Raw genomic sequence first — 26,470 nt, 5'->3', positions numbered from 1 at the left:
CACCTCTTCCTAACACTGCCAAACCGGACTCCCCGTTTCCCACCCACACCTGAGCAGTCTGAGACATGTACTGGTTGCAGATTAACCTCCTTTCCCTCCAATCTATTCCTATTTTCTTCAATATACTCATTAGTTTTCCCCAATTCAATCTATCAAACGCTTTTTCGAAATCTACGAAACAGGCAAATACCTCCTGGTTGTAGTTCCTTTCCCTGTGCCGGTTATGGTTTCCCAGGAAAATCTGGAACCCGAAAAATCACAAGCTAGGCCACCCAAGCTGCAGGTGCCCTGTATGTATGTATATATATATCTATATATATATATATATATATATATATATATATATATATATATATATATATATATATATATATATATATATATATATATATATATATGTATATATATGTGTGTGTGTGTGTATATATATATATATATATATATATATATATATATATATATATATATATATATATATATATATATATATATATATAAACCCTTGCAAGGGAAAACCAGCAGCAGCAGGACAGAAGACGCAGGAGAAGAAGACAAAATTAGTTAGAATAGGAACGTGGAATGTTAGGACAATGATGAGGACAGGGAAATTGGAGAATGTTAAGCGAGAGATGGAAAGGGGAAATATAGATATTTTAGGTATATGCGAGGTGAGATGGAAAGATAGCGGGGATTACTGGAGTGATAAGTATAGAATAATATACAGCGGTGGGGACGAGAGCCAACGAGGGGTTGCCATAGTATTAAATGAAGAGGTAGGAAGAAGCGTAGTCAACATAGAGCAGGTAACGGATAGAATACTACTAGTGGAGATAAAAGCAGAACCGACGAACTTAGTTATTATTCAGGTATACATGCCACCGAGCAACCATAAGGAAGAAGAGGTCGATAGGATATACGATCAGTTAGAGGACATGATCGCGTGTGTTCCTGCAGGGAAACATTTGATAGTGATGGGGATTGGAATGCGACGGTAGGCGAAGGAAGAGATGGTGATGAGGTGGGCGACTACGGTTTAGGCACGAGGAATGACCGCGGGGAGAAAGCAGTTGAGTTCTGCAGGAGACAGGGGTTAGTCATCACCAACACTTGGTTTAGACACCACAAAAGACGCAGGTATACATGGAAAATGCCAGGTGACTCAGGAAGATATCAGCTAGATTATATCCTGGTTAGACACAGGTTTAGGAACAGTGTGATAAATTCCCACAGCTTCCCGGGGGCGGATGCGGACTCAGACCACAATTTAGTTGTTATGAAATGTAGCGTACGTTTCAAAAAGATAAGGCAGGGGCGGCGAGTTAGAAAATGGAATGTAGAAGCATTAAATGGTTTGAAAAGGAAGGAATACAAACAGGCTGTAGAGAAAATCATGGAGGATGGCATGGGGCTTAGTACTATCGAAGAAAAATGGGAAATGATCAAGAAAGGGTTGTCTAAAGCCGCAAAAGACACTATTGGAACCGTTAACGCTAAAAGGACTAGGAAACCATGGATCACGGATGAGATGATTACAAAGATGGATGAGCGGCGAAAATGGAAGAATATAAATACAGAATTAGGCAAAATGAAGTACAAAGAATTAAAAATAAATTGAGGCGGGCAACAAATAAGGCAAAAGACGCATGGTGGAAGACGCAGTGCGAGGATATGGAGGGTGCGAGGACAGAGGAAGGGTGAAATCGGTGCGCTGTACAGCAAAGTTAAATCGTTATCGGGAAGTAAGAAAGGAAGAGCTATGCTAACAGTTAGGGATAAGGCGGGTAAGGTAATAGTTGACGCAGGAAAGATCCAAGAGAGATGGAAGGAGTATATAGAAGAACTGTATAGTAAAGAACTCAGACCTACAAAGTTAGACATTGAAAAAGAAAATGACGTAGAGGAAGACAGCTTAGGTCCAGGCATACTAGACCATGAGATAGAAAGGGCATTAAGGGAGATGAAACTAAAAAAGGCCGTGGGGGTAGATAACATTCCCGTGGAACTTTTAAAATGCTTAGGGAAATGTGGGAGGAAGAGGCTATATGGGCTGATCCGTAGCATTTATGAGGAAGGAATCTGGCCGGAAGACTTTGTGAGAGCAGTTTTAGTTCCGATTCCGAAAAAGGTAAAGGCCACGTCATGTGAGGACTATAGGACAATTAGTTTGATATCCCACGCAGCTAAAGTTGTTCTCAGGATCATAAACAAAAGGATAGAGAGTAGGGCAAATGATTACTTAGGGGATGATCAGTTTGGGTTTAGGAAGGGGAGAGGTACGCGTGATGCCATTGCAGTAATGAGATTATTAATCGAGAGGAATATAGAACACAACCAGGAGGTATTTGCCTGTTTCGTAGATTTCGAAAAAGCGTTTGATAGGGTGAATTGGGAAAAACTAATGAGTATATTGCAGAAAATAGGAATAGATTGGAGGGAAAGGAGGCTAATCAGCAACCTGTACATGTCTCAGACTGCGCAGGTGCGGGTGGGAAACGGGGAGTCAGGATGGGCAGTGCTAGGAAGGGGTGTAAGGCAGGGTTGCCCATTATCACCGTTGCTGTTCAACCTGTATGCAGAGGAAATGATCAAAGAGGCATGGGAAGAACTCGAGGTAGTGGGCGGGGGATTCGTAAAATCAGTTAGGTTTGCTGATGACCAAGCTTTAGTTTGTCAGTCAGCCAAGGGGCTGCAAGCATTGCTGAGTGAATTGGAAATTCAGTGCGACAGGTATGGGATGAGAATCAATATTAAGAAAACAAAGGTTATGCGATTTTCTAGAAAGAAAAAGGGCAAGCTTAACATTAAAATAGGAGGGCAAAAACTAGAGCAGGTAGAACAGTTTACGTATCTCGGTAGTGTTTTGGACCAACACGGTCAAAGTAGTAGGGACGTAAGGAGAAGAATTGCGCTAGGCAAAGAGGCTTTCACAAGGAGGAGGGAGTTGATGACGGGGACTCTGAGTAAGGATGTTAAGAAAAGACTCGTAAAAACTTTGATATGGAGCGTAGCTATGTACGGCGCGGAAACGTGGTCATTGAAGCAGGAGGATAGACGTAGACTGGAGGCTTTTGAAATGCGGGTGTGGAGAAGAATGGAGAAGGTGAAATGGACAGAGAAGAAAACAAATGAGGAAGTACTTGTTATGGTGGGCGAAGAGAGGGGTTTGTTGGGAGAAATCCTATGGAGGCAGGAAAAGTGGATGAAGGGGGTGATGACCGGCAGTGGGATGTTGAAGACTGTGATGGAGGGTAGAATGTTGGGCAAAAGAGGAAAGGGAAGGAACAGGATAGGGATGTTGGACGGGATGAAGGGAGGAAGAAAGTACTCGGAGATGAAGAGGGACCTGATATAGAGTAGGATGATGGATTTTGTGTTTTGTTAGGAGTAATAAAATATTTGTTTGGTAGTTGTGTCCATCCAAAAACCTACCTTAACCGGTAGATTACCTTAAAAAAAAAAATATATATATATATATATATATATATATATATATATATATATATATATATATATATATATATATATATATATATATATATATATATATATATATGTGTGTGTGTGTGTGTGTGTGTGTGTGTGTGTTATGAGTGTGAAGAGAGAGAACAATAAAATAAGGAGAGTCTAAGCAAAGAAAAAGGTTTGTGGGAAAAACTCGGCAGAGCGTGGCAATGTTCTCCTAGTAAAAACCCACGCAGGAAGGAAAGGTATGAAAAACCTGCGAAAACCCAGTTAACGAGAGGAAAGATACATATACATTGTAACAGTTATTTTTACATAGTATACATATTTTTATTATACTGAACTTCAAATGAAGAAATCAATAACATTAACTACACATGAAGAGTAATGAGAAACCTAACATTAGCTAAAAATAATGACGTAAATCCCTACTGCTTGAGATGACAAAAGGAAAAGTAGAAACAGTGATCTGTATAGCAGCTGAGTGGAATAAGGAAGGGTGTACGGCAGGCTGTGTCATGAAAAGATTTGTGATAGATTTCCTTGCGATGGTGTGGGAAAAGAGAAGTTTATTATTACCCCTAGTATTTCCGTTGTGGATTGAGCTGAAGGGGACGAAATTTGTGCATAAATATTTGGGTGAGTGGTTTGAAAATATTCTGTAGAAAATTGAAAGAATATGTAAATGCCTGCGGCCTTCTAGCTTTAACCAGGATATTCTTGTAAATGAGTCGGAAATATGATCGTATTTTCTGAGATCACATATGAACCGCGCACAGGAATTATGGGTCCTCTGGAGTTTGGTTTTCAGTTCGCCTAAAAGGTCTTGGTGTACTACATCACAGTAATCAAAGTGGGGTATGAGAATAGAGGACACAAGAAGCATCTTTAAGGAGGGGGGAGCAATGTGCTGTAACCTTTTTAGTGAAAGCAGGGATGAGTTTATTTTTCTGCAGATAGCAATTGCATGATCAGTCCAAGATAACGTGTCATTTATGGTTAAGCCTAAATTATTTACTGTCCTTAGGTATGGTATGATAGATTCTTGCAGTTTTAGTGATGCTAGTTTATCGACACTTATTTTAGAATGTAGTTTATGGTATCCGATTAAAATGGACTGACTTTTTATTGGGTTTATCTTCAGTAAATGTTAAGTAAACCATAGTTACAAAGCAGCTAGATCTGAATTAATTTCGTCAATAATTCTAGGTAGGTCATGAAAACGGGAATGGTGATATATTTGTAAATAATCGGCATAAAGCTGATGGTTGCAATTAGAAATACTTCTTAAGTATCACTTATACAGAGGGGAAAAAGTAAGCAGCGTAGGGTAACACGGGGCACCCTAAATAGAGACCGGGAGGGCACTGAAAAGTCATGCAACCTCCGGGATTCGAACCTGCGCCCTCTCGGGGTGAGACACCAGCCACCGCACCATGCCGATGTGTAAACAAGGATTCCTCGCCGAGGCCGAATAAACAGGGCATAGGAAGAAAAGGACGAGGGTAATTTAGCGTCGACGATTAAGAATGGCATACAATAGCGAAAACACTGCGGCCGATTAACCTTGCTGTGAACTACTGACCTTGAACTCTTATCTTGTACTTAAGCCTGGTGGCCCAACACCGCTTACCTCACGCCTCGTGGCGGTGACTTGCAGGCTGCAGCGTAGACGTGTTACAATCTGGCGAATCTGTAAACTGAGTTCAAGTGGAATCGGCACCCATCTCCATAATAGCGCACATTTATTTATTTATTCATGTTCGCCGCAAGCCACCGCTAGGGTGTGTGGCTGGGGGTGAACACAAACAGAATAATTTTTATCCAAACATGGCCCTACCGCGGTCGAACATGCGTAGACTCCTTGGAGTTACCCTCACTCACGACCTCTCCTGGGTGAAACACGTACTATGGGGAATATATGTGGACAAGCTAACAAAAAAATAGGATTTATTAGAAGAGTACTGGGTAAATGTGACGAAAACGACAAAGAGAAATGTTACCTCTCGTTGGTTAGGCCTTTTATATAGAATACGTATGGGATCCTCACGAGGTTGGATTGATTGCCGAATTGGATCGCGTGCAGCGTAGAGGAACTAGATTTTTAAAACGTTGTTATGATAAACTTGGTAGTGTATCCAAAATATTAGGGGAGCTAGGCTGGGAATCACTGAATGAAGTGAAGGTTTAATCATAGATTGAAGCTATTACATATGAATTGGAAGGAGGTTTCTTTAGAAGTGATGTTAAAAATGTATTATTACCCCCATCGTACTACGGTAGGAGAGATCATGTCAATAATATCAGAGAGATTAAGTGTATAGCAGATAGATTTAATTGTAATTTTTTCCACTAACGATAGGGGATCATAATAACATTGTTCGACCGCGTTAGGGTGATGTTCGGGTAAAATTAGTCTGGTTTGTATTCACCCCCTGCCACACACCCTAGTGGTGGCTTGCAGGGCATATATAAATAAAAAAATGCTATTCTGATCCTCTTTGAATATTTATGTTGACCCTCTCATCGTATCACTACTGGCTCTTGTATTTTTCTTCAAGGAGACTCTCATGCCATCTAATGACATCCTTTTGAGATCTTATTTATAAACTGCCAGATAGTGGTAGTAACATGCGTCTGCCTCGATTCCATTTGTAAGCGTCCTTGGGAGGACATCGGCGCCTTGAGATGTCAGCAGAGCCCGTGGGATGCTCAGTTTAAGCTCCACATTTTATACGAAATCATTGGCTACAGTTTAAACGTCCATTTTTCAATAAATACTGCCAAGGTCAACTTGTACGGTTCTCCTTGGAAGGTTAAAAGATATATATTCATCCTGATGATCGAGGAGAGGTCCACCAGTGCTCATAGAGCATTTCTCAATCACAAACAGCTTCAGGTGGCCAGTTTTTCGTCGGGATTCTAATGCCGAGTGCGGTGCCATAACTTCCTTTTTTCAAAGTCCTCTTTAAAAAGGGAAGTTATGCTGCGCCCCCCCCCCCCCCCAATGTTTTGGTGCTTATGTTCTCTCGACGAGCATCACACTCTCCGACGTGTCTGTTGATGTTATTCTTCGTCCCTCGCCACGCGACGCGCAGTTTCATTCTCTCTCTCTCCATTGGTCCTTCTCATTCCTTCGTGGGAAGCGGAAATAATCGCCACATTCACGTTCCAGCCCCTCCTAGGATACGTATTTGACGAATCAATATTGTAAGTTGTAGTTTCGATGAAATGGAAAGTAGCTGGCGTCACAAATTTCTTAAAAACTGGAAATAAATAAGACCCCAGGAATAACCGACGAATTTCGATAACCTCCCCCTCATGTAAAATTTTTGGATATACGAGGTCTGTCCTATAAATACGCGAATTGAGGCCATAAAAACTTCATTTAGCAAAATTTAGTCTGCATCGATTTTTCTCGTAGTTTCTTGCTCTATTGTGTCCACACCTTCCCAGTGATGTCCCCTCATCACATTTTGCATTTTGGGAATCGGAAAATGTCGCACGGGACGAGATCTGGCGAATAAGGAGGATGATTAAGATGATGATTGACTTTTTGGCCAGAAACTGGCGAACAATCAATGCTGAATGTGCAGGTGCATTGTCATTGTGAAGAATCCATCCATCATGTTCGGTTAAAATAATGTTCACCGTTGATTTTCCTAAATTCAATTCATCAGCTATCATTCGGACAGTTTTTCGACGATTCGTAAGGACAAGGGACCGCACACGATCAATGTTGTCGTCAACACAGGTGGTTGAAGGTCTTCCCGGCCTTGCATCATTCGTGGCGTCTTGTCGGTCATCTTTAAAACGATAAATTCACTTGAAAACGGATGTTTTCTTCCGAGCATTATCACCGTAAACAGATGTATCATTTCAGTAATTTCTTGATAAATTTTACCGCACTTCACAAAAATACTTTATATCGATTCGTTGCTCCGTGATTTTGTCCATTTCCATTTTCTACAAATAGTAAAAACAAGGACAACAGAAACTGTAACATGACTGGCGCCATACGCACAGCTCGACGATCCGCCAAGCACAGACGACTCATTGGGTCTCAGACAACTAGCGCCACTAGTGGGCGTGGCTATAGTCCGCGTCATGGCCGGCAGATTGCACCAGTTTGCGCATTTATTGCGCAGACCACGTATTATTATTGTCCGTAGCGGCGCGTAATATATGACAATGTATGAAACTGGCCTCGGGACTTCCTTAGAAAGCGTAAACCAAAGTTAGTAATATGTAGATGGCCCAAGTGCTAACTGCGTGCGTGCGTGCAATCCTCTGGGTAGTGCCATAGGCCCTTCAACCTTTTCTTATTTACATAATTATTTCCTCAAATTCAAACGCAACCTAAGACTGATTACCGAAGGGACTTAGTTGTTATCCATGAAAATACCGACCAACACATATCGTTAAATACTAAACAATGGTTTAAACAAAATAAAGAAATGATTGACGGAAGGGGGCCTTCAATCTGATAGTACTTAAAATATGCAGGTGTGCAATTCTTAAAAAATTGACGAAAACCAAGCAGACTTCACCGCCCTGGGAGGTGCTCGGATGAACGTTGCAGTCGACGCACGTAAAATGCTTGGGTGCCACCATCGCACCCGATCACGCATGGGTAAGATGGTGCGTGGTGCGCTATTTGTGGATTGCCCTTTAAGAAGCCGCCATTCATCCAGCTTATTGCTGGGAAGCATAGTGATGGAAAAGGCGAAGGAGACGTTCAAATTTTCTTTGTTGAGGCCCCTCTTGCATAGAGTATGCGCTGAGCACATGCGATTCATCTCATAAAACGCCGAGTCAAAAGACAAGGCAAGGAGAAGGACCGCCGAATCGGTAAAAAAATCCGCACAAAAGAGCACAAAGGGTAAAAAATTAGCCTCAAGATGTATGATGGGAACATTAAGGTACGCGAGCCAGATTGCAAATGGACCAATCGCGTGGTTTTGCATCCGACGTACGTGGGAGAAATAATTCAGGCCCCCAATTGCATCGCCAGGACAGATAATTGCCGTAAAATAAGAGAGGACAGTCAAGCAATGGTTTTATTAGGGTGCTCAATTCACGGCAACAACACAAGGGTGAAGCAGTAAGACACAAATGGGTGAACACTGTCGTATATACAGGAAGGGAACTTGCATTCCTCCTCGCCTCCCTTCATGGCCGAAGCCCAAACGCCGCCCCCGACACGAGCCCATGGGCCGGGCGATGGGCTACGGACAAGTAGTAGTAGTAAGTATAATACATTGTCCGTCCGTCCTTTATGAGTTGAATTCTACCTGGCGACTGCTTCGCATGTTAGCCCGCCCTTTTTAATGCCCTTCACTATTTTTATTTTAAGTGCAGTCTGTGGATTAGTTACAAATAGTGTAACATTCGCAATGTGTATATTGGATGATGGACTTTTTTGAGTTTAATTTCATATACCAAGTGTCGCACCAGGGGTGGATAGAATTTAGGTCAACTGCTAAAGCTTTTTTATTCTTATTCTCATTCTGGGGAGACATTTGGCAATCAGAATTTAACTTAAAAAAGTGCGTAGTGATGAATTTTTGGAAAAAGAGCAATTCCCACCTGAACGCCTACTGCATCGGGAACACCGAAATGGAATCTGTAGATTCCATTAATTACTAAGGCGTTATTACCCTCACTCACGATCTCTCTGGGGTGAAACACATACGGGGACATATGTGGACAAGCTAACAAAAAATTAGGATTTGTAAGAAGAGTACGGGGTAGCTGTGATGAAAAGGTCATAGATAAATGCTATCTTTCGGTGATTAGGCCTCTAATATAGAATATGCTGCCAGACTGCTGCTGGATTCCTTTGACGTCTGGCTCCTTCCTCCGGGTGTGACACCCTTCCAGGAGCGAGTATATTTACCCGCACCAGTGCAGCTGAATGGGTCAACGGATCTGATAGCCCTACACACTGGCCATGAAGGAAGACATTTTCAATTACGGCGATAAAAATCCTAGGAAACTGACATGTTTGAGGGTAATACTAAGACTTCGCCACCCATCGACGCAAAGAATTATTTCACCACTGCGCAGCTTTTGGCCAAAACTTGTCGGAAATATTGTGTGTACGTGGCAAAGTTTTAAATCCCTCGCTGTTATCATCACGAATCGTGTGGTTTGGTGTGAACCAACCACCCCTGCCACACGCCCTCGCAGTGGGCCGGGGGGAGGGGGGTGAGATCCGGTTATTTTGTACCTTCTTACTTGCTTGTTGTAAGTCAGTAGATGGATGACCTCATTCGGACACACTTGAAAGGCCGTTGGAGTGGGCCCCGCCCCTTCGCGGCCCGCGTAGGGGACAGACAAGAACGAGGCCCACTGTCTCCGTGACGCCGGCCGCCGCGGCGTCATATGGCGGCGACCCACGGGAAAGCGCTCCTTCTGCTCCAATCCCCGCCCCACTCTTGCCCCCGACTAACCCGTCGCCTCGACGATGACAACGGGGTCCATTGTGCGGACGAGGGGGGGCCCCTTCACCCTGGCCTGAATTTCCTTGGCCCTCCCGGGAGGTCTCGCCTTCGATTCCCGCCTCTCGTGTCATTCTTAATTCGTCCATTTCGTTCGATTTCATCGGAAAACTTCGTACACAGAGACGGAGGTCACGAAATGGAATTGCATTGAGCGAAATGAGGAAATTGTTCGTCTCGTTCTTCGGTGTAGATTTCTTTATTTTACACGCAGTTTTTAACGCGAAAAAATAACAATTTTTTTCGCTCCTCCGAAAAGAAATCCTTGAAATATTATATGCATCGAACGACACTATTCTTTTTGGCAGAAAGTAATATTACCTTATTCCACTAACGTGGATACTAGGAAATTTCAAAAAGTGATTCCAGATGAGATGTCTGAAAAAATATTTTAATTATGAAATTTTTACTCGATTTATAATTTTAAGGGAGACTTTTTTGAGTTTACTCACTGCAGCTATAATAAGAAATGAGAAATTTCATGAGAAGTAACAAAGAAAGACTGATTGCTACTCGATGCATGCCCCCATGTCCTCACCAAAGCATTTCCGCATGACGATGCAAAAAAATGAAATTTCGCATAATGGAATGTAAAATTGCTGAAAAACGTTGACCCTTACAAAACCTACGTGCCCGATTAAATACCAGTCGGTGTCTTTAAGTAACTGATTTTGAAAATCGCGCCGAAATCTAAAATTATTCCTGAAAAAGTCCCTAATAGATCACAGGCTTCCTAGAGGTCGCAAAACAGCGGTTGTAGTCCCTAACTATGAAAAAGAAGACAGGGAGGAACCGAGCAGTTTCATGCCGAGACAATTCACATTCATACCATGCTAGATCATAGAATATTCAGTTGTTTGATCGATAATGAGACGACACCTTGATAGTGAATAATTATTGCTGAAAACCCGGCATGACTTGTGAATGGGTTGATCTTACTACTTACGCTTTTTGCTCATGGTTTGTCATCGGTTCGGGAGAGGGCCATGTTCCAGTGTGCGCGGTTTTAAATTCTAGGCTTTAAGAAAAGCTTCCGAGAAAGTAAAATATAGCACGGTGATCTATTCACGAATGTAGAAGCTTGTGGCATGGATAAGAAATCGTGCCCTGCAACAAGTGCGCATTAAATTCCCAATGCTTCTTTCCTGTCCTCATTCCACTCAACATCCCTATCCTATTCCTGCCCCTTCCTCGTCTGCCCAACATTCTCACCTCCATCATAGTCTTCAACGACCCATTGCCAATCAAATCGCTCTGCATCCATCTTTCATGTGAACGTTTTCGCGGTGTGTAGCGAATGAGGATTTGAATTTTCATTTGTGCCTCCTTTGAATTCCTCCCAACAATCCACTCTCCTCTCCCACCATGCATAGCACTTCATCTTTTGCTTCCCTTGCTATCCTTTCCCCATTTCCATCCTTCTCCACACCCAATGTCCACAGCCCCCAATCTATATCTAATATCCTGCTTCAACGACCAGATATCAGGTGACATCAGATGATAGTCCTGTAGTATCTGCAGCCCCTACCTCCGCCCCTGCGGGGGCACCACCCAGAAGGAACCGTCTGAATGGGAAGGGGGGGATTCTAGTGATAGGTAGATGTAATGTCGGGCGTGTGATGGTCCCATCGCGGAGGCAGACCATGGGGGTGTGAGCCAGCCCCTGGTGCATTCCTAGTGGCGGCGTTCCCATGGTGACGAAGGCGGTGGTAGGGGTGGATGCGGGTTGCTCGTGTTGACTCCAACGATGCTGCGGACCGTGGATCTGAAGAGATTCTGAATTCCTTCAGGGATTTGAACTCGTGAAGTGAAGCGGGTGGGTGGCGTCGAAGGGGTTGATTGGGCGCTCTCGATCTGCAGCCTTGTCCCGAGGATTGATCGTGGACCTCTGTATTGGAGCCGAGTGGAAGGCATCAATCAGAGGTTGCGTTCTTTCTGCAGGAATATCGGGGCGTCCTTTGCCCACCTTCAGCCGACGATCTAATCGTGTAGGAACCCCCTGAACCGCTCTGGTGTTCACTACACGTCTGAGGCCTCAAGGAGCACTGCGGGGCTTTTTTATACTAAAGGGTACCTCAGCATGTAAGTCACATAGTGGGTCTCTACCGTCCTCTTTGGCAAATAATTTAGCTTTAAAGAAAATGATGTCACTTAACATGGATCGGATGGCATCAGGCAGAAAATTTTATATGGGATTCAATATTAATAAAAAGATGATCCTAGTTAAAAATTCAAAAAACCGTAATGCCAAGGAAACATTATCATTATTGGCAGTAAATTGCCGAAGTTAAAAAAAAACAGAGTCGCAGAATGTCATCGCGGCTGTGCAGAACACGCACAGATATAATTATTGGAACAGAAATCTGGTTATCCACTGATATCATCCGAAATTCATCCGAAGCTGACCAAAGTGTAATGGGGACTCTGCTCCTTCAATGTAAATCGTTAAAAAGTGGACAGCGGAATTTAAACGTGGTCGCACATCCCTCGAAACCGTCGAAAAGGTGCAAGATATCATGTTGGATGATAGGTGAGTGAGAGAAAGCTGAGGCTGTGTGGGGGATATCGGGAGAAAGGGTGCGAAACATCTTGCACAAAGAATTAGGGATGCGAAATCTCTGCGCGAAGTGGGTGCCGCCGCATTTGCTGAATGCCGATCGAAAGCAAATGCGCCAACGATTTTCGCGGCAATATAGTATTTGGACCTATTCAAAAGGAAGCCGACGGATTTTGTGCGGCAATTTGTCACCATGGAAACAGACATGGAAAACTACGGGATTTGGAGTAGGATTTTCTCGGTCGTCCCCCCTATTCTCCAGATTTAAACTTCTATCTGTTCCCAAACTTGAATAAATTTGTTCCTGGAAAGCGCTTTGCGTCCATTGAAGAAGTTGAGAGAGTTGGTTTAAGTTTGTTGAAATCAAAGGAGATTATTCATGAAGTAAAATCATTTTTAACTGAAATTGTCAGTATTTTATTGTTAGGTCGAGAACTTTTTACCTTCCCCTCGCATAGTTATAAAATGGGGGATAAAGGCAATGATACCTGGGAGTTGCCATTGAATTCTTCGTGTGGTCTTGTCTCAATGTGGTCTCTTTTGACGATCGGGAAAACTTAAGAACGCTGCGGATTGATGGAATAAACAGTTCTCACCCGATGCGAATTATTTCTAACGTCAACCGCGGAATCGCAAGCGGGAATGTGCAATTACCCGTGGCAGGGTAATTTGAAGGGTTGACGTGCTTTCTCCATGGATTCATTGAACACCTACCTCTCCTATCAGTCTTATTTCCAGCAATGAATATTTTATTCAAATATGATAATTTGTTTTCACGCAGAAAGTAAGATGCGGCGAAATACAGTGACTCCGTTTCCAAAAGTGTAATAGCATTGTCGAAAGGAATTCAGAATTGATAAGAACTCCTGATCCTGCCAAGTTCATCAGTTGTCGCCTCGACCTCGACAGGAGGCACCAAACACTGGAACAGGAAAAAAATGTCATAACAAGATTTTTCAATTTTCGTTATACTTTTTGTGTCAAATGAATATTATTTATCTTATTTCTTCTCCACATCCATTGGACACATTCTCATTTTCTTTTATGACTTCTTTTTTTAGAAATAAATTGCTTGAAAGCTTGGTAATTCGTTAAATATTAGAGTTACCTAAAATATAATCTTAATAATAATAACATCAAAAAAGCCTTGCGATCAGCCCACACTTAAAACTCCGAGTCGCGTTTACAAAAACGAGAACGAAGACGATTGGAAGCACTTATGCACATTTTATTTATTCATTTATTTTAGTTCCCTGCAAGTTTCCGCTGGGGTATGTGGCAGGGGGTGAATGAACTCCGGAATAATTTTACCTGAGCATGACCCTACCGCGCTCGGACAATGTTATTCCAATGCCATATCGTTTGTGGAAAAAATGTCATCTTAAATCTATTTGTTCTACACTTAATCTCCATAGTTTTATTCTCCTACCATAGTGCATAACAACGTTTTACAAATCTATCTCCTCTGCGCTGCACGCGATCCGATATGGCAATCTATCCAACTTCGTGAGGATCCCATATGTATACTCAGCATATTCTATGAATGAGGTCTAACCAGCGATAAATAACAATTCTCATTGACCTTTTCATCACAATTACCCAGTACTCTTTTAATAAATCCTAATTAAATTAGTCTGATGTGTACTCACCCTCTGCCACACAACCTATCGGTGGTTCGCAGGGTACATAAATAAATAATTAACAATAAATAAAATAAATAATCGTTTGTTAGCTTGTCCCCATATTCCCCGCATGTGTTTCACCCAGGAGAGGTCGTGAGTGAGGGTAACGCCCAGGTATTTAATCGAGTCTAAACATTCCATTTCGGTATTCCCAATGTAATATGTGCTCGGGAGGGAATTGCTCTCATTCCAAAATTCATCACTACGCACTTTTTTAAAAGGTGTATCTCTGAGGATCTACTCCTGCGAAAACTTTGCTGATGTGTTTCATTAATAATTTCTGACTATCGAGGTGTCTCATGGTCGAACTGGCAGCTATATGTTCCGTAACCTTGCCCGAACTGGATGTGAGAGAAATAGGTATTTAATTGCTCGGTTGCCCCTTGTATCCGTTTTTAAATATAGGTGTTACATTATCCTAGTTCCAATCACTGGTAACCGTGTGATCTACTAGCGATATATTATATATTTTTTCTAGATACGGTGCGATTTCCGACGCTAGTTCCTTTAATATAAGAGCGGGTATTTGATCGGACCCGGATGATGTATGAGACTTAATAGATTTCAGCAAACGTTCTTTTCCTTTATATGACATTTCAACTTCGGGCATCGGTTGGCTGAAACGATTTGGTAAGCTATCGGAGACATTCCTTTGAGGCATTGGTGAAGACTCTTTTGACTGAAGGAATTTAATTAGTTGGCCTTTTGAAACTGCTTGACTCGCTCTTGCCTTTTTCGTTTTTGAGTGAATTAACTGTTGACTTAGTTCCCTTAGCCCTTCTGACGAATGACTAAAATGCCTTCGGATTCTCTTTCATATTTTCTGCTTATATTTTTCTTGTGAATTCACTTATCGCTTTCCAAAGTTCCTTCTTGGCATTCGCCCTAGATTTCTTTTAATCGTAAGTGATCTCATTCTTTTTGTCGCTAGATATATCGTATCATCCTTAGTACTATACATCTTGGCGTGACATAGCCTTTGACATCGTAGTGCTTTTCTAACATCCGCTTTGTACCATCTATGTTCCGTGTTATCTGTTATAAATTTATTGGGAATGAACTTGTTGGTATTTTGGTGATGACTCTCTTTCTTAAAATTGTTAATTGACTCTGTGACACGCATTTTAGTCAAATATCCCCACTTCTTGAACAAATGAATTTTTCAGGCTTCTTATTTCTGAACCCATAGAGGGAAAACTTAGCATTTACTGCTCTGTGATCACTGAATCCTGTGCTAGTTTTTATAATTTAGACTTTTTCGGGTATGTTAATTGCTAGTAAATGAAGAATATTATCACCACTGGTTGGTAAAGTGAAAAGTTGATACATGCAGTTCAGCGTCAAGGAATTCAAAAGTGACTCGCAGCATCTTAGCCCCCGTTTTAAAGCTATATATGCTCCAATCAATGCATGGGACATATACATTTCCACCGATTATAACGCTGCGATCGTTTTATTGAAACTTTTTATTTGCTGAATAACTCGTAGAAATCTGAGGAAAATTTATTAACATTTCAGAAACGTTTTTCATTATCATGGACAAAAACGAACGACACCAATGACGCACAACTCTTCGTCACTCATCACATTTGGTCCTTACAGAACACAAAACTCCCGATGATGAATTTCAGCATCTTTGAAGTTTTTTGGTGGGTAAAAACCTTATCACTGAACGGATCTCACATTTGGTTAGAATTTCAATTGTATTGTTCATTTTTACTCACTATTGTAAACAAATGACAAGCGGTTCGACCTTCCAACCACAGCCACTCGAGGAGTGCTGACTGACCTACTGTGAGCGTCAGTTCAGCGATCATTTGGTGGCTCCCTCCTCCAATGCTCACGAAAACGGAGATTACTTGCTTTCTGGACAGTCCTCGTACTTCTAGTGTTGGATTATCATCACCGTCCGGCGACCTGAAAAATGTGCATACAAAAATTCTTTTGGATTCAGGACTTCTAATTGAGCACCAAACGCTTTCCAAACCGTCACCTGGAATCACCTCAGTCCTGCTGACGCAAACATTTTTAATCGTAATAAAGATACCGCCCTCTGTTCACTTTGCTTTTTCATTTCTGCAAACGGAAAAGGATTTTGGTAAAATTTCACCGTCGATGATAACTGTGGATAACCAGCTTTCTGGCCTGTGCTTTGAATTAGGTCATAATGTTCTGCGACTTTGTTTTTTAATTTTCGGCAATTAACTGCGAATCCAGATAATTTTTCCTTGAAGTTAGGGTTGCTTGAATTTTGAACGAGGATAGTTTTTTATTAATATTGAATCCCTCATTAAATTATATTGTCCCGTCATTGGAATCAATGTTGCTGCCTTTCTCATTCTTGGGATAGGAACTAAAAATATGACGAAATCTTCTGGCTAATTTCTTCCCTTATAAATTCTTCGAATTTGTCCACGTAAACACTTGCCCTCATGTTCTCTTTGACCTTGAATAAAATACGTGTAATCGTAAGGACGAGATAGCGCGGTGCCCAGCGTGACAGTACCTTGTAATTTGACATTGTACAGTGATCAGTGCGACGGATCCATCTGCCTACATAACGGAGCACGGAGAGAATGAAGCAATAAGTAATTCGCCAAGAAATCTGTTGACCTCGGTGGAAGTCGTCTGTGCCACTACGAGTATCCCTAATTATTATCCGCAGTGGTGGTTATGCAATACGTACATGCTTCATTTTGCTTGTGATCAATACCCTTATCTGTTTATTGGACAGTTATAAATTATGAATATTTTTTTATTATCAATCCGTTTTCAAACCTGGTTGGCTAACTCCCAATTTCGTATGCGCTAGACGTAACGATATTGGTCGCTCACCCTCCAAGATGGACTCGCCGCGGAACCCAAAGCATGCTCGCCCAGGCGGCGAAGGCTCTTTCACACGAAACACCCTCAACCCTTCCCTAATCAGACACTCATCACGACTGCGCGAATAGCACTTCATTTGTTTTTACACCAAGCATTCGAAAGGGCGCCGTGGCCTCCCTTCCACTGGATTGTGCGATGTCGCTGTTCTTGTTCGCGAAATCAGCGCTATTGTTTTTCGAAACAATAGCGGTTATGCATCCCGTCGTTTATTTATCATTTAGCGTCAGCTCTTGCGTGAAGCTGTTTGTCCTTGAACAACCTTTAAATCAAAATATCCATGAAGGTTGGAATATACCTCCCCGTTAAATCTTTCGATATTCACACCCCTTGATGATTTTTATGCATAAACAAGTTTACATGTGAAGGCTTCACTCCTCTTCCAGTGGTTTTTTGGGTTCCTTGGTTGTTTGGGAAGAATCGCCCTCTTGACTTCGGGGCCTCGTCGATTTAGGCATAAAATCGTCTCCATGACGAAGCCTTCACCAAGTGCACGTTGGGGATGTCTTCAGAACAGTTACTTACACTTGTATGTTTGTACAGGTAATACCTGTATTTCTGTATAATTGTGGATAAGGTTGTTTCCCATCTGAATATATAACGATACGTGTTAACGACACGTGTTGTAGAATATAGCTTCTCGAACTATGGGATTCAATAAATTATCGAATTCGTTTTCATAGTGAATATCTTCTAGTTCGACTATATTTAGTAATGAAATAGAGGATATTTAATGTGGACTGACTGGAGATTCCTCTTCCAGTTTTGCGAGTAATTAGTATTTGCATTGCGTTCACTTTCTTCGTATTGGAGTTATTGCGGCGAGACATTTTGCCGTGTATATGCATTTCCACTCAAGTAAGTGGTCGAAGGAAGGGATGACACTTTCGTTCGTCCCCAGCGTTTACACCCGTGATAGTTGCGCGAGGAACGTCGTCTCTTCCAGAAGTGAATTGCATCAATATGGTTTATAGCATGACGGATGAAAGTTTAGACATTTTTGCCCGTGAGTTTCGAGAGGTGGTACCTTCAACAATTGACGCAATCCTACGTGGCGAGCAAACGCGCCCTCATTTGTCGTCCTGGAATGCGTCGGTCGGCATTCAATCCCCGCACCCGACCTGCACCTGCGACGCCATTACCAACTCTCTCGATAGCCCGGGCCTTCCCCGCCCGTGCCTAACCTCGGCTCTCTCGTTTTCCCCGCAGGGTCCGCCGAGGGCGCGGCCTTCGCCCGCGGGGGCAGGAATCCCCGGACTCTCCACGCCTCGTCGTACCGGCAGCAGTCGACCCGGAGGCTGTTCGCGGCGGCGTCCTCATCTTCCGGCGTGTCCTCCTCCTCGTCTTCGTCTGCCACATGCAGCCACATCTCCGCGCCTTCCCTGCCCACTGGACCCAAGCCGCGATACTGCGACCCTAACCTCAGTTACATGGACCGTGTCGTCATGGAGATCGCCGAGACGGAGGCCATCTACGTCCGGGACCTCCAGCAAGTGATCGAGGTGAGGTCCCTTCCCTTCACCACTTTGAAAACGCGCTTAATTTGCAGCGAATGACGACTCGGTAGTGTGTGTTGGGGACGAGGCGTAAGGAAAAGATAGGTGACGGACGTGAAATAAACTTGAACCTATGGATGGTGGCGAAACTGGGACAAGATCGTCGCGGAAATAATTGATAATGGCGGTGGATGGCAGACGGGAAGCGTGCCCACCACGTGGAGGCGCGGGTGGGGAGACGTTTTTAAGGGTGGTGGAGGTCCAACTGAGGGGGCTGCGTGCGTCTACCAGAAAAGCGAAGGAAAGGGAGGTTCATAGATTCTTTGTTTTCTACGTACATTAAAAAACATAGGTATCAACCCGAAGGCCGGTTTGATGGGCGAGGGTAGAGCTCACTTGGCGCTAAGTCCTTATTGATGTGTGAAATTCACGCATTAACAGAGTAATAAGGGTGCGCCAGTTCCTTTCCATGTGCCAACCGTGGTTTCCCAGAGGATGTGGTACCCGAGAAATTACACAGCCGGATGAAGCCGAGGATAGATGTTACAACAGGAACTTAACCTTCAGCTTAAGCTCAGTGCTTTAACTACAGGAATGCCAGTAGTTTCTTTTGCAGCTTTTGATATCCCTTTCGTAATATGCTCCCATTTTTTCAATATAGTACCCATCTCTCATGAGATCCTCAACCGACTGACTGCTGATGATAACTTATGTGAGTTTGGGGGGGGGGGATTTCAACTGTTGTGGGTCATTTCCCAATGAGAAATTTATTTCTACAACGAATCCTTGAATTCAAAAGTTTGAGTCAGCATGCCATGCTTCATCAATGACTTGGTACCTGGGACCTATCTACCTTAAGAAATATAACAGTATGCCAATTTTAATGCAGGCGGAAGAAATTTCTGAATTCACAGGTGAAATGGTTACTTTTTACCTGACACATGGATAGTGCATCCTTGCAGTGGAAGATTCAACATGGTTTTCTCTTCAAAGTATTACTTGTCAAGTTTTATATGATTCAAATGACTCATGGATCAAGAATATTAGAAAGGGTTCAAAACTCAAAAGCTGGAAGAAAGTAATATACCAAAATTACAAATGTTATCAACTTATTAGGTACCTTGGAAAAATTAAAGTAATAAAATTTAAATATTAACAAATATAATAATATATAAAAATACAACTATGTTAATTCCACTTAAGATAGTGGAATTGACATTGATAGCTGTATTTTTCTTTGCATATTGGATAAGTTCTACAAAATCAAGCCTAAAGCTACAAAATATTATAATGTTCCAAGGGTAAAATGCACCAACAAAGTAAATTTCTAATTGGGAAATAACCCTCGACAATTTGCATACCCATAACTCACACAAGGCATCAGTAGTCAGAAGAGGATCTCATGAATGTGGAAAGTGAGATGGGTACTATGTTGCAAAAATTGTAGCATATCAAAATAAGTATATGAAAAACTGCGTAAGAAACAAAGTTTAAGAAGGAAGAGGACAAGGAAACTATGGTTTGCAGATGAGATAGTGAGAAAGATAGATGAGAGAACAAAATGGAAGAATACAAAGAATAAGTTGAGAAGGACGTAAAGAGTTCAACAGTAAACTGAGGCAAGAAACAGTTAGGGCAACAAGAAGCGTGCTGGAGGATTCAGTGCAAGGATATAAGAAATTTAGAGGGAAAGGGTAAAATTGGTGCATTGTGGGGGAAGGTGAAAGCACTTTCAAGAAGTAAAAAGGGAAAATCGTGGCGAAAAATCGGAAACAAGTCTGGAAAAATATTAATTGAATTAAATAAGACCCAAGAGAGATGGAGGGAATATGTAAAAGAACTGTATGGTAAAGGCATTAGGCCAGAGATTTCTATGTAGAAAGAGAGTATAGCATAGATGAGGATAGCTTAGGTCCAGGCTTACTCGATGCAGAGATAGGAAAAGCGTTAAGGGAATTGAAATGAAATAATTCCGTGGAGGTTAACAATATTACCGCAGAACTACTTAGTAGTGGACATGCTTAATGAATAAGGGAATACACGGCTGACCCATTCACTGCACAGTGTTCATAAATCTGCCTCCAAAATGAATGTTTTTTCAGTCTTAAAAATGCATCATTTACTGTGCAAAAAGTGCTCATAATAATCTTGTTTTCTTCACTTGAATGGTTTAACTAACCTGCATAAATCTATTGTCAAATGAGTGAGACATAAGAAGAATAGATGATGATATTATGCATGCAAAAACTGTGCGTTCATTGGTACTAGAATTCAAAGAAAGCCTAAAGTGGCAACTAACCCAAGATACCTTGGCGATAAACCAGCCAGTTTTTATAGTGGGCCAAAGGAAACCTTACAGAAACATTTTCAGGGGCCAAGGAGTCATCACAAGGACATTGTAAAAATGTTTATAACTCCTGGGAGATTAACTTCAGAAATAACAAGAGTTTAAACTTTTTGGTGTGAGTAGTGTGGCAGAATGAAATACGAGGTTAGTTCAAACATTTCCCAAACTTTTTTATTCCAAAAAAAATACTTCACCAACAAATTATTGGTCAGGGTTCCCTTCAAAGTAGTCTCCTCCCTCTCCAATTTTAAACAATCCCAATCCTCCCTCCCAATGGTGTTTCCACTTTATGAAACAGTTCTGGAACGCTGCTTTCAGAATGCTCATGAGTTTCTCTGTCAAATTTTTCTCTATCTCTGGATTGGTGGCAAATGTGTTTCCTTTGAATGAGGTTTTTCATTTGGGGAACAGGGAAGAGTCTGGTGAGTAGGGTGGGTGAGGAAGCTCAGCAGTCTTGTTTTTGTCTGAAAACTCACAAGTTGTGAAAGATGAATTAGCCAGCGCATTGCCATGGCATAAAAACCACTCGCCACTACTCCAAAGTTTGGAACATTTTTGCCTGACTCTCTCTCTTAGGCATTTCACAATCCCCAGGTGGTACTCCATGTTGACTGTCTGGGTTTTAGGTTGGTATTCATGATGCGCAACCCCTTTGGATCAAAAATGTCAATATCACCTTGACGTTTGTGTGAACTTGTTGAGCTTTTCTGTGGCTGGGGGATGTGTCCCCAATCCATTGTGTTTCCACTTTTGTTGAAATAACATATCCATCATGACCTGTTATGATCCTGGACAAGAAGGTTTCATCCTCTTCAGCTTGATCAAAAAGTTCCTGACAGACTTGGACTCTTATGTTGTTTCTGGTTTGCTGTCAATTGTTGAGGCACGAATTTACCGGCGAATCAATGCATCTTCAATTTTCAGTCAAGAGTTCATAACAGAAACCAATTGTGATATCACACCCTTCTGTAAGTTCCCTGAAAGCCAAATGTTGGTTTGAAAGGCCGAGATTGTTCACTTTCTTAATGTGGAGGTCGGTCATTAGTTGATGTCTTCCAGAATGCTCGTTGTCTTCCCCTGGTTGTTGCCCCTTTTTGAACCTTGTAAATCACTCATAACATGCTGTGCATTTCATAGCATTCTCATCTTGGTACTCAACTCAAACGTTTCCGTGAAGGATTTGCAAAGTTTCATACAGAATTAATCAGAACGATGCTGCTGCCCCTTCAAATACCTCGTTTCCGCAGATCTGATTTTTTGCTGCACTCCATGAACACTCATTCACATAAACAGCCATAACTAATCAGCAAAACAAGATATCAGCAAAGGGGTTGAAGGTGGGTATTTGGGAAGTTTCTATGGACACAACATCTCCAAGTGGATAAAAAAAAAAACCAAAGTTTGGTAACTTTTTGAACAGGCCTTGTATATTTATTAAATTATTAAAACCTTTTCTTAAGCTTTTTGTGAATGAATAAATTGACGAATGAGGAGTAAATATAAGAAATGAACATCTAGTTCTATTATTGATGATATTCTACCAGTTTTTCCCTGTGGAAATTGGCATGCCATATACTTGAAAGCTCTTCAATTTATCAAATTGAAGAACAGCTTGCATGGGAGAATGTATATACACTTATACAAGTTAATATAAATAAGATTGTGTGATGAACCATTATCCAGGCTTTATTATGACACTGACAATAATTTTTGAATGTCAGACATTCAAACTGCAATATAAACAGTTAAGGTTGTGGTAGAAATCACCTGGAGAATAATTCTAATAAGTAAAACAACTAAAACATAAGGAAATACCCAAATTGCTGTTTACATATCAATAAATAGTCAGCATACGACAAAAAGTCCATCATATTGCAACAGTTTTGGTGTTAGAATTTTGGAAAACTGCAAATAAATTCATTGTTTTTTAATGACATTATGTGTCCCATATGATTAATGTACGTATCAAATAAATGTTGATTGTTATCAAAGCTAAAAGTGATTTCAGAATTAATAAATGGGCAATACGTTGATTAGACGTGCTTAGTGCTCAACTTTCTCACCTCCCAACTCCCTTCGAAAAATTAAAATGTGTATCTCCTCTTGATTTGGAGTTGAAAATGCAACATCTTTCAGGTTCCGCAGTTGAATTTGGGAATTTTCACTAAGAAGAGAGCATGGAAATTTCAATTTCTTTCTAAGCTTATATGGCCACAAGATTCAGTTTGCAATGAAAACTGATCCCTCCCTGGATGATGCTAAACCTGGAGAGGGATGGAGGGGGAGATCGGCCGGATTCTTTAGTTGGGGAACCCTCTTAAAGTTGTCCAGGAAGAAGACTATAAAAGGCCAGAACAGTGACTGACACCCGCCTGGTCTATGTCTACCAGTGGGTCAGACTTGCTCTATACTATACTAAAAAATTGCACCCTACTGTGAACTTTTGCATCTACTTTTTCAGGCATTATTTGGCAACCGCCATCCTACCAGCAGTATGTATGCAGACAGTCCATACAATGGTATTAGGTCATAGTGGAATATGTTTGTAGTGTAATTAATGACTGCAGTAATTCCTAAATTCTCAATTTAACAGTTTATTAACTTCCTGTTTCATCATCTTAGCATCCACCTCAGACACTGCCTGGTTTTTGAGTACCTTCCTGGACTTGTTGATGGTTCTTCAACAATGAAACAGGTAGTGAATAAACCATTGCAGTGGAAATTTTTGAATTACTGTGATTATTTCATTATAAACTGTAGGGTAATCACTGCTTTGGAGTTCTCTAGTCCACCAAAATAATGTAAACAGTATCAAGGGACTGATCTATAGGGCGTCAACAGGATGAATTTGTGAGTTTCAGCCATGCGACAACAATGCCCAGGCAGGGGACTCGGCTGCAGGCTAACAAATCCAATTCAGTCTTGGCTGCAGCCTCCCACTGCAGTGGCACTATTAGGTAACTGAAGGTGATACAGGGCAAATTCTGACGTTATCGGTCGCAAATCTCAAGAGAGAGGCATTTCACATAGGATCAAGGTGGGCATCGTTTGCTCCCTGAGTTGTCCGAGAGAGCGATGAGACCCCTTGCTCAAGCGGGAGATTATCCATGCTTGTTTTGCTATGCTCCCTTGTGCTGACACCTATAGAGAAGTTTGCTAATTTTGCTTGGGTCTTTCTCTTTGTGGGTGTAGGGATATCTTCACCGGTGGAGATCCAGTCAAGACTGCCCCATTGAGCCGGAGCAGCTGAAGGACTTGTTCAGCAATATTGAGGACATATACTTGTTCAACAGGTGAGCCACTCTTGCCACTCAGTGGGTGGTGGCATCACCTGTGGCCCCATGGTGTTCCAAGGTTCCGGAGCTCTGCCTCCCCAGCACCATCGCAATTGGTCCAACAGGGTTCACTTCCGACTGAAAATGTTCTACACAAACATTGGAATTATTAATGAAATTAAGAATACAAAGTAACTTTCCACTGTTCTTTATTAGCGTACGACCGGTTTCAACACTCAAGCGTCATCATCAGGTACCTACGCTTGAGCGTTGAAACCGGTTGTACGCTAATAAAGAACAGTGGAAAGTTACTTTGTATTCTTAATTTCATTAACATGAATTTCCACAAGGTTGAGCCAGAAACAATTGAATATTGGAATTATTAATAATATGACCTAGATTTTGCTATAAGTATAAGACTGTCACCATTAGATAAAATACTATCCACATGTGATTGCTTGAAAGTATTTTTTCATGATATTCAATCATGTGATGAACTACTATTTATCTAAATTATTCATTTTTTGTCTTTCATTTGTAATCTTTTTTTTAGTTACCTAGCTACTTCATTTTTTAATGGTCGATCCCAAAATATCTCAGGAGAATCCAGTTTGACTAAGTGGTCATTCCAAATGTTTTTTGTGATTAACATCAATGTATTAAATATTTGATTTGAAAGGCAATATGCCTGCACAATTCAAAGGTGAGTTGGATGCTGTGTGTGGGGAATTTACAGCATCATTTATGATTGTGAAATTTTGAGTAGCTTAATTTAAACGTGGCTGTACCAACTTGAGTGATGGTGAGCATTCGTGACAACCAAAAACTGCAACAACCACCAATAACATCAAAAAAGTTCACCAAATGGTGCCATGCGACCAACCGGTGAATCATATTTAGAGAGAGAGAGAGCAGAGGCTCTGGGCATATCAAAAGAACACATTGGTCATAGTATATTTACTGAAGAATTGGATTTTCTTAAGCTGTCCAATGCCTCATTTGCTCTCATTGGACCGAAAATGCATTCGAATGACTATTTCTAAGACCCTGTGGGTCTTAGAAATGGTCATTCAAATGCATGTGGGTGTTTAAACAGTTTAAGCAAAACATGACACATTTTAAAGTCAATTAAAATGAATGGGTGGAGATGGCATGAAGCTGCAGTTAGAGGTGTGGTCAAGGTGATCTGCCTCAGGGATCCTCTTTACTAGTGTATGATCAGGGCCCATATGATGAAGTTAGCTAAAAGTCTTGCTGCTGAACTGAAGATTTATCTTGCAGTGATTCCTGGAGGATTAGCTTCTCAATTGCAGCCCGTGGACATTTCAGTCAATAAACCATTAAAGAAATCAATGCATGAAGAGTGTGGATATAGGCACCAACTCATGCTGTCATGCCACGGGGAAGATTGAAACAGCTGTCGATTACTAGTGTTTGTGGTTGAGCGAAAAATTCATGGCACCAAACTGAAAGTGAGACTATTATAAAGTCTTAATGATGTTGAATAAGCAAAGGGTGAAATGGAAGTGAAGATGATATTGTGTGTGTTAAGAAAGTGACAAAACGCAGCAAAAATAACTGCGAGGGTGATTTTAGCTGCAGTGATGATGAATTTCTGGGATTCTATGATGAATAAATGTCTGTACAGTTGCCAAATATTTAATGTAACCATCCCATTTTCTTCATATTAAATGTTAAAATTAAAATGCTTTGATCCTTTTCAGTCTGATTCAAGAGTTTCCGTGTCCATTCTTTAAAGAATACTGTATACTGCTATTTCTTCTAAATTCATTCCTTTTACTTGCAAATTTTTGCCTATTATCATATCATTAACTTCATTCCAATTAGTTTTTTTTCAATCTCTTTTTTACAAGAGTAGCCACTACAGATTGTACTATCCCTAATAGAACACAATCATAGATAGAGATAGAAAAATCACTAGTGGAAATAAACTTATTTACTTTACATTAATTGATTCATAGTGTTCCTTCAATAACTTAAAAGCATATTTGATTTGAATATTTTTCATTCCAGTGAATTCTTATGTGAACTGGAGCGGTGTGGATTAGATCCCGTGAAAGTTGCCAAAACATTTGTCAGGAACAATGCTGGGTTTTCAATTTACACAGAGTACTGCACAAACTACCCTCGGTAAGAACCTTTTTTCTCATTGATTTTGTAAATTCAAAATAAAGAATCAATTCATAAACTAAAAAAAATTCCATAACTTTAATTCATTGTAAAGACAAAATCTTGAATCTTCGC

General features: G+C 41.3%; 1 protein-coding gene across 1 annotated transcript in view; it reads left to right on the top strand.

Annotated features, from left to right (window-relative positions):
* The window catches only part of GEFmeso (Guanine nucleotide exchange factor in mesoderm), a 101,096-nt gene that overhangs the window by 46,286 nt on the left and 28,340 nt on the right, over nucleotides 1-26,470 (top strand). Inside the window, exons 3-5 of the mRNA XM_071594269.1 lie at nucleotides 18,297-18,589; nucleotides 24,123-24,223; nucleotides 26,240-26,356. Of these exons, the coding sequence (XP_071450370.1) occupies nucleotides 18,297-18,589; nucleotides 24,123-24,223; nucleotides 26,240-26,356 (511 nt within the window). The remainder of the gene's footprint in view (nucleotides 1-18,296; nucleotides 18,590-24,122; nucleotides 24,224-26,239; nucleotides 26,357-26,470) is intronic.

The sequence above is a fragment of the Hetaerina americana genome, unplaced genomic scaffold (assembly GCF_022747635.1).
Source record: "Hetaerina americana unplaced genomic scaffold, ioHetAmer1.1.p SCAF_6, whole genome shotgun sequence".
NCBI lineage: Eukaryota > Metazoa > Arthropoda > Insecta > Odonata > Calopterygidae > Hetaerina > Hetaerina americana.
Note: the sequence above shows the minus strand (reverse complement) of the source record. Positions and strands in the feature narration are given on the sequence as shown.